General features: G+C 36.3%; 1 protein-coding gene across 1 annotated transcript in view; it reads left to right on the top strand.

Moving 5' to 3' along the window:
• Positions 1-1,515: 1,515 nt before the first annotated feature.
• Positions 1,516-13,929, top strand: part of dpy19l3 (dpy-19 like C-mannosyltransferase 3) — a 52,581-nt gene continuing 40,167 nt past the window's right edge. Inside the window, exons 1-3 of the mRNA XM_060858991.1 lie at positions 1,516-1,953; positions 4,463-4,586; positions 4,741-4,865. Of these exons, the coding sequence (XP_060714974.1) occupies positions 4,478-4,586; positions 4,741-4,865 (234 nt within the window). The 5' untranslated portion in view covers positions 1,516-1,953; positions 4,463-4,477. The remainder of the gene's footprint in view (positions 1,954-4,462; positions 4,587-4,740; positions 4,866-13,929) is intronic.

The raw sequence follows: 13,929 nt of genomic DNA, 5'->3' as shown, positions 1-13,929 counted from the left end.
TTTTCTTTCTTTCTTTCTTTCTTTCTTTCTTTCTTTCTTTTTTTTTTTACCAAGATAAGAGTCCCTTTTTAAATCCACTCTCACCCCAGTGTTTCCAGGATGCATGTAGCTGTTGCTTGAGGTACTTCTTCAATTCAAAGATGATGAGTTTTATATGCTTCCAAATGGAGTCTTTTAATTAAAATATTCAGTGTGCATTTATTCCGACAGGTAAGAGATCTGTTTCAGTAATGGTGTGTTGCTATCGTGTCTACCATGGCAACAGTGGGCATGGAACAAGTGTGTACTTGTGCAATTTAGTGAACCAGTTGGATCTGATCCTAAAGTACTAATTTTAGTAATATATTTCCTGCTAAGGTTAGGGTATTATAATTGTGAAGTACAGAAAGGTAAATAAATGTCACTACTATTGTAACTACCAGCATCATGGCCATGACCAAATACAGAGCCTATGCAAGATTTAATCAAAGTTCATACTACTGTTTTGCGGGCATTTTTTTTTTTTCTTTATTTTTTATTTGGATGAAGAATTCTTCTTTATCTGAGGTTTAGGACCTGTGTTACGATATACTACACCTGTCCGAAGTTGCTCGACTTCATAACAGGGTGAGAATTAATTCTATTACCAACAAAGGGTTCTCCAATGTCATACTCTCTCTCTCTCTCTCTCTCTCTCTCTCTCTCTCTCTCTCTCTCTCTCTCTCAGAAAACTGGCTCTATTAATGTGTACAGTGTGTGCAATGTGTAGTTTTGTACAGACAGTGTTTCCAGCTTTAAGAAAGGAATCTTACAATATTGTTTCATCAGTGGGGGGAAAAGGGAAAGGGTGGTATATTGGTGCAGTTAAAATTGTTGTTGCCTCACACCTCCAGCGACCCTGGACCAATCCTTAGCATTTCCTTATGCTCGGTTTTCCTCAGTAGTAGGTGACTTAGCTACTCCAAATTTATATAGGCTGTGTTTTTGTTATCCAGATTTTAGTCCTATTTTGCTACCAGATTTTCTTGGATAGGCTCTGGAATTAAACCATAATTGACGAAACAGACATAAAAAACAATCAGACCATGTCTTGCAGGACAAGTTTGCATAAAAGACAGCTTTCTCCTGGTTTATTATGGATGTTGATCTTCACTGAATGATCAATTGATGATTGATGATATCTTCTTCTGCACAATATAATAAAATAAAAAAAATTGCACTGGCAATATTAACATCACAGCCTCGAAACTCTTTCAAACATATGGTTCACTTAATCCATATCAGGCTAATATTAATTCATAAGCATGGGAAACTAATGCTGTGTTCACAGGTCGCTATGGCAACAGCCAGGCACTCATACTAAACTACTACATAGTATGTACTTATAGACTGCGGCTAGCGGTCGCGTGCTCAATGGTCACCATGGTTACACCTGAACGCGTATACTTGCATACTAAACAGTACGTGAAAATAGACTCGCACTAAATATTACGTTAAAATACCACAGATTACTGTGTTTAAGTAGAAATATTTAATCATATACGATATAAGAAGTGTTTTATGTCGCCTTTTGACTTAATGCTTATGTAGAAAAGGTAAACTAGAGGATGTATTTCGTAATAACGTAGACTGAATGAAATTCCAAGCAAAACCACAGACAAGCAGCACGAGCCCAGATTTAGACTTTAGCTAGTTGGATTTAGCTCATCATTTTTCATTTAGTCCTTGATAAAATTTGTATTTTTTGTTTTTGTGAGTCGTCGTTTGTGTTATTCGTTATACGTGGCTCTGGGCTTTTGTACGTGCTCGTTTCGGCAGCCACTTTATGACCGTTAAACCGCACAATGGTGTTTTATCATCGTTAGCCGCTTGCTAACTGAGAGGCGAAGAGAAGATATCCAGGCTGCTTGCTCCTGTCTCCTGCGAAAAGTTGGCGTTATCAGATACCAACCTACTCCGAGCTCAGAGGACAGGGTGAGACTCGAACTCAGAGGAGGTTTCAAGCGTTATCTAAATGTATTTAATGTGCATGCGGAAGCAGGGACACCAAAATGGACACCGAAGCGGATGTGATGGTCATGTCCGGACTCGATACAGTTCAGGCGGCGTCGTGTGCAGGAAAGAGCGGTGCTGTAACAAAGGCCTGTGGATGAATGAGAAGCACAATAACTAAAAGATGCACTAATTTACTTGTGGAGTCCTACTTGGAGTTTAGAGGCACCGGGTGTCTGTTTTGAGTGTTATTTCAAATCAGGCTTCTTTTTTATTTAAACGCATAAGATATAAATCGTTTCTAGACTCTAAGACAAGCAATGTTACTCTTATTGCTAAGTTAATGCTGGATAACGGTGTTTATTTGTAAGCAGTCTAATTTAAAGATTTACCCCGGGGTCATTGCCCTGTTATATTGTTTATCATTAGTGTTTACCCTTTTCTGAAAAGTGCATTATGGGTATTCTGCAGCAGCTGAAGTGCATAGTGGACTAGATGTTTTACACTGTCTTCTTTTTCAGGGGAAAGTAGTTACTGCAGGCTTAAGACGCCAGATGACGTCACAACCTGATTTGCATATTCGTTTTGTCGTCATCATAATTTGCATATCCGAAACATGTTACATGAAGAATGAAGAATTTCTGGAGACAGAATAGAAATACAATTTTGTGGCAATAGAAATAAAAAGAAGTTTTATTTATTTATTTTTTCGTGATACCGCCACAAATTTGCCGTGTTTAAAAAAAAAAACCTGTGTCAAGCAATTTACATGTTTACAAAACGCTAACAATTTCAAGCTCTAATACTAATAAGTAAGGGCGTTTTTACACCTGGTCACTTCTGATTTGTTAAAACTGTTCCATTTACATTAGGCCACATAAATGCGTCTTGGCGAATCGGATATCAATCCGATATTTCTATTCCTGCCCAAAATGCAAATATATTTTATCTCATTTAAGGGGTAATTGAAATGGAACATGCTTTGGTGTATGCAGTTTTCAGAATGCAATCAAAAAGAAAATGAAAAAACTTGTTACAACGGTTATGCTACAAAAAACTGCATTTACGATTTTCGCCGGCAGCAGCAGCGCATTTTAAATCCCAACAAGACACCTGGGTCAAAGATCACTTGCGAGTGACGTACTTCCGTTTGGGAGGAGTATAACGCTGATGTATGTGGCTTGAACAATCACATTCATTTACACCTGTCCAGTTTCATCTGAAATGCATCCCAGACCACCTCCTGAAGTGGTTTGAATGATCGGATTTATATCCGTCTCGAGAATGGGCATTTATACCTTTTACTATCGGATAGCCATCCGATCACAGAAAACGCATGAAGTGACCAGGTGTAAAAAGCCCCTAAATTATACAAACTTAGCATTAGTGAGTTTTCAAGAAATAGACATGAAGGAAAGGGCTATAAATGGAATAATTTGCTCAAGGTGGACAGCGATGGTGATCGGTTGAATGGAACGGTGCTGACCAGTAATTGGACAGTGGGAAATTTGTTAGCCAGTGATTGTTAAAAAAAACTGTCCACTTGTATAACTAGCATAAGTGATGTGAGTTGGAGAACTATATTGAATTCAAGACAGTAACTAATGTCTGCTTAAATAATCCTAGATTCTTTATTAGAATCTTTCTTTTTTTTAATGAGCTTAGTAAATAGGTTAAAAAGCTATAATTTACATTTCCAGCATACACTCTTATCCAGATCAACTTACATTTTCATTGCATTTTTTTTATACAATTGAGGGTTAAGAGCCTTGCTCAGGGGCCCAGCAGTGGCAGCCTGGTGTACTTGGGAAATTAACTCACAACCTTTCAATTAGTAATCAAGCACTTTAACCACCAGACCACCATAATGAGATCCTAAAGCCATAATAAGGTCCTGATCCTGTTTTCCCCCCAAGAAAATACAGATATCAAACTTCTGGATTTTGGCCTACAAGTTGTAGCCACAATTGTATGGCGATATGCATAAAAACTAGTTAAGCCACACCTTTATTGCACAAATGATTTATAATTAATTTAATTAGAAAATATCTAAATCCATTTTTAAAATAAACCCAGCATTTCTGGCCAATATTGCCCTTGGTACTGATTCTCACCTTAAAGAATGCACCCCTACTTACTAGGGTACTATTAACTAAATAGGGTTTACTGAAGTCTAGAGGCCTGTATCGAAGCATCAATCTGCCTTAAAATCAGATGAGACCTTAAATAATATGATTGAAAACATAATGTTTCATAGCAAGTTCGGGGATAGAGTGTGTTCTGATTAGTTTTCACATTTTACATTGAATATTATACTTTGATTAATAAGGAAAGAATCAAGTTTTTTATGCAGTTGAGGGTTAAGGGCCTTGCTCAGGGGCCCAGCAGTCGCAGCTTGGTGGATGTGGGATTCAAACGCTCAACCTTCCTATTTGTAATCCAACACCATAACCACTAGGCTACCACATCCTCATTTTTGTGTTTGTTTCAGGATCCGTGAGCGAACATGACTGTCGTAAGGCAGAGGAAAAGCAGTAAAGTGAAAGAAGTGGGTCTGGAACCTCAGAGTCAACGCTGTGAGCATGCAGCTGGCAACTTCGCTAAAACTACTTTTGGTCAGTTTAATTTTCCTTCCATGGGCTTCAAAAGTCTACTATTCTAGCACAATAGACGGTAAAAGTACTATGATGGAATTTAAATAGTAGCGTCTAGGCATTTAATGGTGCTTGTTGCAGTATCATGGAGTAATTAGGTTTATCTTTTCCAAAGGCACCTCATGGTGGACGGTGTTGTGTATTATCATCGGTTCTATAGTAGGAGTAAGTCTGGGCCTGCTGTGTTGCATCTATGTGGCTACACTTCATGAAAATGACCTGTGGTTCTCCAATATAAAGGTAAGCTTGCAGTGTAATGTTTCCATCCTGTTGTAATCGAAAGCAGAAGGGCCACTGGTCTTTGTACAAAGCTCTTCATGGAAAATCACTTTGGATGATTTAGTTCAATTTTAATCCAATAAACAGTGGAAATGTTAGTTAGTACGTTAGGCAGCCCAGAAGCTTTTAAAGTACTATTTATATTAAAGGTTGTGTGTACTAGTTAACCCTTAAATGTGTAAGTATTTCCCTGACTGTTCTTTAAATACATTACTGTAGATGATTTATTTTATCCTGGCACTAACACAAACTAATCTAGTGTCATCCATGATGTCACACACAATCTATTAACAGTACAATAGTAAAATGAAGTCATTTCTGCCAGTCTGAAGTGTTTAAGTATAAAGATATAGAGGTTTACTTTTTGCAAGTTATCAGTAATTAAAAGAGAGAGCCTATAATATACTTTGGTGGTTGGCACAGTGAGCAAATTTGGGTTTGGGAGTTTGATTCCTGCCTCTGCCCTGTATGTGGAGTTTGCATGTTCTTTCCTTCCCCAGTTAAAAAACGTGTTGTTGGCTGATTGGAATCTCTAAATTGTCCATAATGTGTGATTGGGTGTGTGATTGTATGTGTGATTGTGCCCTGTGATGGTTTGGCACCTGCTTTGTGCCCTGAGTCCTGAGTCTCATGGGATAAACTCCATGTTCCTCTGAAGGAAAAGCAATATAGAAAATGGTTGAATAGATGGAATAAACTGCATTTCTACTTAAGAGACTGGAACATACTGCATCTCTGCTTAATTTAAAAGCTTGCCAGTTGAGTATGATTTTTTTCACATGAGGAATGCCATGCTTGGATCATGCTGTAGGAAAATAGGAAATTAGGATCATGTTATTGGAAAATAGACAGAAATATGTTCCATATATTTCATATATCAGCTGACAAAACCTCCATAACGCTCCTTCACCAACAAATCATCATCAAATAACAGAAGAGCACTTACACAAATATATTTAATAATAATATTAATTGTAATTATATATAATATAATATAATAATAATAATAATAATTGTCCTACACTGTACCTACAAGGTATCATTTAAATAATAATAATAATAATTTTGCCATTGCCATTTGCCGCCATCATTTGGGGCCGGATAAAACCCTATGGATTAAGAATGGAATGTCATTAAAGTTCATGTGCACGTAAAGGCGTACGTCCCAAAAATGTATACAATATAGTGTAAAAGTAAATAGGACATCAATTTAAGTTGTTTTAAAAACTACAGGCTTATATAAGCTGAAATATGTTTCTTTTTTGTAAGCATCTCACCCAGATGTACGTTTCTACTAAACTCTGCTTAGCCCAATAACTAAAACGGAGAAAAGTTATTTGATGGTAGTGCAGGAACATTGCCGAGATTTTAACAGCTGGTATCCTTTTATATACCGAATGCAATTATTTATATTTCATTACCTCCCCCCCTTTACCTTATTTTTGTATCCACCATAATCATAAAAATAAGAGCTACACACAAATGGAGCATTGGAGCTAAGCTTTTCTGTAGAGAATACTATATTTTTGGAGTCTGTTTATATTCTGACCTTTGGTGAGTGTATGTAACAGGATCATCGGAGACCGTGCACTTTTCTGTAGAGATGCTGTGATGGTGCTTAGAGACTGCACTGTTCTGTAATGTCAGAGGGAGAACATCTGAGGCTATGTGCCTTTCTGCAGAGAAACTATGATAAAGCATTAAACTGTGGTTACTGTCCTGCAGAGACACTGTAATTGAGCAATGGAGACTGAATGCTGTTCTGTCAAGCTGCTGTGAAAATTGTATGCTTAGAGTGCATTGTGTTGACTCGTTATTAACACATTAGCAACCCTAGTTAAATAATAATGAGTAGAACAAAGTCTGCTCACTAAGCATAGAACAGTAGTCATTCACCCTGTAAAGAGAATAATAATAATAACAATAATAATTAATTTTTTTATTTATTATTTATTTATTATTTGCAATTATTTTTTATTATTAGTTTTATTTATTTATTTATTTATTTATTTATTTATTTATTTATTATTACTTTTATTTATTTACTTATTTATTTAATTGATTTTATTATTATTAAGTCAGTTATTATTATTTTTTTTTACTGGAGAAGATTAGTTCTTAAAAACGTTTATTTTGCTCTTTATTGTTCATGTGCTTCTATTTTTAGGAAGCATTGTTTATAGTAAGCATTAAATGTAATACTGATTTTTGTTACTTGCTTGCTTATTAAAATATTGCTTTAAATGATTAAATCATCCATACCCGAAACAGGAAAACAAGCACTTCTGTTATATCTGCAGAGGAGAGTATTGGAAGGCATAATGGTATGATAATATGATAATAGTTGTGCAGTCAGGAACTGCTGGATGGCAGCGCCATTTGTAAGAACTCAGCTTGATGGGGGATTTTTAGCTGATTAATCAAATCCTTCTGCTCAGAGCTTGACCATGTCTGAGCACTGGCCAACACAGTATACTTGGTTATGGCCTAAACGTTTATTGTTAGATTTTATTTGACATTAAAAGCATGCTCCATTTACCTTGACTGAAGGCAAGAGTGCCCAATGAGTCTGGGTGATATGTGAGATGAGGGGAAGGGGTGGAGTCAGTTTATAGCAGAGCATTCAAAACACCTGTATCATTCCAGATTTCTACGTCTATTGGCACATCTTCCATTTTATGATGGAGAAAATGGCTGTATTTCTGAGTGTTTTTAAATGCTGACTTAAAAATAGTTACAATTAAATAGTTATAACGCACAAGCTTATTTGTTATTTGAGAGAACAGCATACAGATTCTGAGCCTTTACCCTAATATCTGCACTGTAGATGGTAAGCCAAACTATCAGATCTAACAATCTGAGAAGGACACATTTTAGCAGGCATTCTTTTATGGTTGATCTTTAGATATTTGTAGTTTAACCCTCAGGCTTGTTTCGAGTATCACTGTATTGTATGCATTCTGAAATTCACTCTTATACACAAGTACTCCCAAGGCTCATTCCTTTGGTTTTGCCTTGAACTTTAGGGCACTTTCAGACAAGATAAAGAAAGACGTGGAGAAGAGAACTTGGACGCATTTACTTGATATTTCAAGTCCAAGCTGAGCAAGGATTGTAAGATCTGACATTCTCCAGGAAATTAACTGACCTTTTTCTACATGATATGGGTTTCACTGCATAATATGAAACTGAGATATTCACACCCTGAAGTTGTCATTTAAAGCAGACGATTGGAAAAAGAAATATTCATTTACACATTTTAATGCTGCCAAGTCCAAGGCAGTGGTTTCATGCTACATCATTCGTTATTATAGCATCTCTGGACCGAACCCTGACAATAGGGCAGTTGGGGGAATTGCTTACATCACTGGAGAAACTAGTAATGCACTGATACGGAACTCACTGTATGATAACCGTATCCAATAATTTTAGATTTAAATGAATGAATGAATTTAAATGGCTACATAAGGCTACATAAGGGAATAGTCAACATGACAGTCTTTACTTCTCATTCATTTTATTTCAGTTGATTTAATTTCAATTTGTATTTACATTTAGTGCAGAAAAATCAGGTGCCACCTAAATCAGAGAGACAAACTTGGTCAAGAAGTATTTGTTGAGGATGATGATGATTTCTATTATTATGACTATTATTATTGGCGGTGGTGTTGCATGGTGCATGATTGCCTGACACCTCCAGGGTTGGGGGCTCAATTCCTGCCTCCAACCTATGTGTGCCAAGTTTTTCCTCCCCAGTCCAAAAAACATTCATTGTAGGATGATTGGCATCTCTAAATTGATTGTAATTTATTTTTTAAATAAATGTATTTAATTGTTTTTAAACCTTGAAAGCTAATAATTTTATTTATACTTGAAACCACTTGAAAAAATGAACATTTTATCCTAGTGTATGAATATAATTTTTAAACCAGCAACACATAGTTAGGCTAAATCCCAAATGGGTTCTTATTGCTATACAGTATATGTTCACTACTATTCATATTAGAACTTATTCAATGCAGAGCTCAAAACAATTTGTCCGACTGAGGCAGGTTTACTAATATATTTAATAGTTTTCTGTAGTGGCCTGGTGAATCACTGACAATTTCTGTTGTACACTTCTGAAAATTAAAGGTTTCCTGATCTGACATATTTCTCTTTTAAATGTGTTTTAAGAAATAAAGAGATCACATTTTATAGGCTGGTTACCAGCAAAAGTGAAAATAGAGAAAACTGCATTTAATTTCATTCAGGCTGTGGTGAAAAGGCATTACAGACCTTTTGACGTCAAGGATCAGATAACAAACTGAATTGATTAGGCTGATCATATCGCTTTACTAACATTTATCAAATTTGACATGCCAGACTATATTCTAGACCCTAATTTGTGGCCAAAACCTGACTTTTTTTATTTATTTTTTTCAGTTTTGCCAGAATTCAGCCAAAGCAACTTGGTTGGTTTTCCCAGACAGATTTCCCCACAAATTAGTTTTGCTTGAGAATTTTGCACTATATAACCTAAATGTGATATACACAGGAAACACTATACATGAATGTATACTGCGTGATATGTTGCCCTTTTTTTAAAATGATCCTAATCTGCAGATATCACTGTACTGAGGAAAAAAAAAGGTTTCATATTGTATTTATCATACTATGAATTTTTTTCTACCATTCCACATCTAGATCAATCAAATGTGACAGAGATATTTCTTCTTTGCAGATATATAACTTAAAGCAGACATTAGAGCACGGATGTCAATGGAAAAAGCAGCTTAGTGGTTATAAATTCTTGAGGAACAGGTTTATTTTGTGCTGTTCACTGAGTACTTAATATTTGACGCACACATGTTTCCTTCTGGAAATGTGTGATTTATTCTACAAATGTCCTGAACAAATGTTTTGCTTTCCTATATAATTTACATGTATGAACAGTGGGCAAGAGATTATAAAATAGCTTCCAAATCTGTAACGGAAGACCAGAGGAGAGCCAAAAAGTTGTCATGTTCAGACAAAGACGTTTCTTTTGGTCAAAGTTCTGAGGGTTCAGAACCTCTAAGGGTTCACCCTTAGAAAGGTCTGAATGTGAGACCTTCCCCAGGTCAGACAATGGTTTAAGCAGTTGCTTATGTGGCAGTTTGGTTTCTCCTCATGACAGATACAAATTCTGTACAGAAAAATAAAAGTATATTAGTTGAGCAAGACAGGGCAGTTGTAATTTGGCCATGAGACATGTTTTAAGTTCCTGAGATCACACAGATGTTTATTAAAAATACAGATTGTCTTGTCTTCCACTCTCGCAGACTGAATGTAATATTAAATCATATTATATTGAATGTATTATATAACAGAGCTTAACGAGAACTATATTTCAGTGCCTTGTAATGTTTAAATACTATGTCCAAAAACTAACTAATGTTAAAAACTGTTATTTTACATAATCTCACTTACTGGGTATTATGTGTACACTTGAAGCATTCTGACCCTGTGTGTAATATTTGTGTTCATATTTAGTCATGTACAGTTAATTCCATATATATTTGAACACAGGCTCAGTTTTTATTTGATCTGTTTACCAACATATATTCAAGTTAGTTATATAATGAATAAAAGCTGAAAGTTCACACTCTTCGCTTTATTGTGCTTTAATTGCTCAGCTTTAACTCCGCTTTAATTTGAAAGGGTTTTTTGAATTATAGCTATTTAATTTGTAGCCACCTCCCTTTTCAATGAACCAAAAGCAATTGCACAGTTGACAAAAAAATTGCACAGTGTGCATTTGCATTTGGAAGCTGTTTGCTATGAATCTACATCATGCTGTCAAAGGAGTTCACAATGCAAGTGAAACAGGCCATTGTTAGGCTTAAAAACAAAACTAATCCAGAAGAGAGATAGCAGGAACTTTAGAAGTGGCCCCAACAGCAGTTTGGTACATTCTGAGAAAAACAAGAATGCAATGGTGAGCTCAGCAACATAACAAGGTCTGGACATCCATAGAAGGCAACAGTGGTGGATGATCGCAGGATCCTCTCCATGGTAAAGAAAAAACTCCTTCTCAACATCCAGCCAAGTGAAGAACACTCTCCATGAGGTAGGCATAACGTTGTCAGCATAACAAGTCTCAAATAAAGAGAAGACCTCACGAGAGCAAATACAGAGGGATTAACACAAGGCGCAGCCCATTTATAAGCCTCACGAATAGAAAAGCCAAATTAGACTTCTACCAGACCATTCTTTGGATGGATGAATCTACCAGAATTACAGGAAGAAAAAATTATGGAGAAGGCTTGGAACAGCTAATGATCCCAAGCATTCCTCATCATCTGTAAACTACGGTGGAGGCAGTGTGTGATGGCACGGGCATGGATGGCTTCACCTCGCACTGGGTCACTGGTGTTTATTGATGATGTGGCAGAAGGTGGAAACAGTTCAGATGAACAATGAACCAAAGCAACTCAAGTGTTTTTAAAAGTGGAAAGAAAGAAGTGGAATATTCTACAACAGTGGAGGCAATCACCTGACCTCAACCACAGCAGGTGTGCATTTCACTTGCTGAAGACAAAACTAAAGGCTGAAAGACGCACAAACTAATAACAATAACAATTGAAGATAGCTGCAGTAAAGGCTTGGCAAAACATCACAAATGAGGAAACCCAGTGTTTGATGTCTATGAGATCCAGACACCAGGCAGTCAGTGCCGGCAAAGGATTCTCAACAAAATATTAAAAACGGACATTTTATGTATGATTATGTTCATTTGTCCAATTACTTTCGAGCCCCTTAAAATTAAGGGACTGTTTAAAAATTATTGCAATTCCTAAAAGATTAATTTTTGAATATTATTGTTGTTCAAGCCCTTGCTTTAAAGCTGAAAGTCTTTCATTTTAATTATCCTCGATTTTTATTTAATTCTATACATTCAATAAAAATATGAAAATTGTCAGTTTTCAAATATATATGGACCTGACATTATATTCAGCACTAAGCAGTGCAGCCTAATGAGCCATAATTATTTGAGATTAAAAATCCCCTAATGACATTATGCAAGCAAAACAAACACTTTTTATTAATGTGATCCAAAAAAGTTCTACTGATTTACTGAATGCAGTAGTTGATGATTGGAGCTCAGAATAAAAAAATTGTGATGACCGAAGATTTGCCATATTCATAACTGACTTTTAATCACTTTTGTTAATATAAAAAACGAATATGATTCACATACACATTTAGTAATAATGCAGTAAATTACATTTCTTTTTGTCTTATGGGCTACAAAATTTCAGAGGGAAACTTTAAATCGTGAAATTTGCTGAATACACAATTCTGGAAATAACTAAATATTTCACAGACCTAAAAATAATTCATAAGAAAAATGTAAAATATGATTTCATTACACCGTTATAACTACAACTAATTGTGAACATGGACTAGAGTAATTGTGATCATTATCAGGTGTCATTAGTTAACACAGTGTTAGGGGTTTGCATGTTATCTAGTTGCTATTGCACAACCCATTACAATACTTCATCTAACTGCTGCTTGTATTTTTCATATGTACTGTAGAATATACAGTATGTACTCTGGTCAGTGCTGCTTTTGTGTATTTTCTTTAGCGTATTTGTCTTGTAGTGTTTGTATTGTTAGTTTGCACCGTCTTTTGTCTTGCACTGTTTGCACTAGGTTGCACAGATGCACTTTATGTGGCTAGGACTAACTTAATTAAAGGTGGGGTGTATGATGTTTGAAAGCCAATGTTGACATTTGAAATCACCAAAACAAACACGCCCCTAACCCAAATGGGTCCCACCCCTGTATTGATAGCTCCGCCCACACACACATACGTAACCCAGGCAACTAATGAAAAGAAATGTGTCTTTATCAAAGCTGAAGGGAAGAACAATATGATTGCAGATAAACAAACAAGCAAAAATGACACAAGCATAATCATGCAAAGGACGGCATATATTAGTTCTGTGAAACAAAGCAAAACCAACGTTACTATCGAGAAGGAAAAAGCAACCTCTGCGTCCCATCGCAGGCCTTCTCGCTCCTTCAGTTCTCTCCAGCGCTCCTTCAGTTCTCTCCAGCGTTCTCTCATGCACTTTATGTGGCTAGGACTAACTTAATTAAAGGTGGGGTGTATGATGTTTGAAAGCCAATGTTGACATTTGAAATCACCAAAACAAACACGCCCCTAACCCAAATGGGTCCCACCCCTGTATTGATAGCTCCGCCCACACACACATACGTAACCCAGGCAACTAATGAAAAGAAATGTGTCTTTATCATAGCTGAAGGGAAGAACAATATGATTGCAGATAAACAAACAAGCAAAAATGACACAAGCATAATCATGCAAAGGACGGCATATATTAGTTCTGTGAAACAAAGCAAAACCAACGTTACTATCGAGAAGGAAAAAAGCAACCTCGGCGTCCCATCGCAGGCCTTCTTGCTCCTTCAGTTCTCTCCAGCGCTGGAATTCTGATCCTATATTAACATGGTTCCTACTTCTTGCCTTATCGTAAGCCTTTTTTCGCTTTTCGTTTTTATCCGCCATGTCAGTGTTTCAATCGCTTTCGCTAATGTCACACATGCGCACCGAACACTCTCTCCGCCACATATTGACAAGACATGTCCCTTTCTGCTCATTGGCTACATGTTTGTTTTGTTTGTCGTCTCGACTCAGCTTTCTAAAGCATTTCTAAAACATCATACACCCCACCTTTAAGTCCTTAGTGCTGTGTTGTTTTATGCAGCTCTGCTCTTGTTCTATGTAGCAGAACGTTGTCTCATTTATGTACTGCTTCAGCTATATATGACTTGACTTGATTTCTTTAGGATATGATTGAGGGCAATCACTCTGCCTTTCCTTGTTATCCTGTATTAGCAAACTTAACCAGCTAATAGCTCCCCACTTGTTATTACATTGTGCTATTATCACCTTTTTCAGTCAGTTATGTTTCCAGGCAGCTCATTGGAGATAATGAAGTAACAAAAAGAATATTTTTGGAGAGTGCAAACA

Source organism: Tachysurus vachellii, chromosome 23, assembly GCF_030014155.1.
Source record: "Tachysurus vachellii isolate PV-2020 chromosome 23, HZAU_Pvac_v1, whole genome shotgun sequence".
In the NCBI taxonomy this organism is placed as follows: domain Eukaryota; kingdom Metazoa; phylum Chordata; class Actinopteri; order Siluriformes; family Bagridae; genus Tachysurus; species Tachysurus vachellii.
This window is presented reverse-complemented; position numbering and strand designations above follow the sequence as displayed.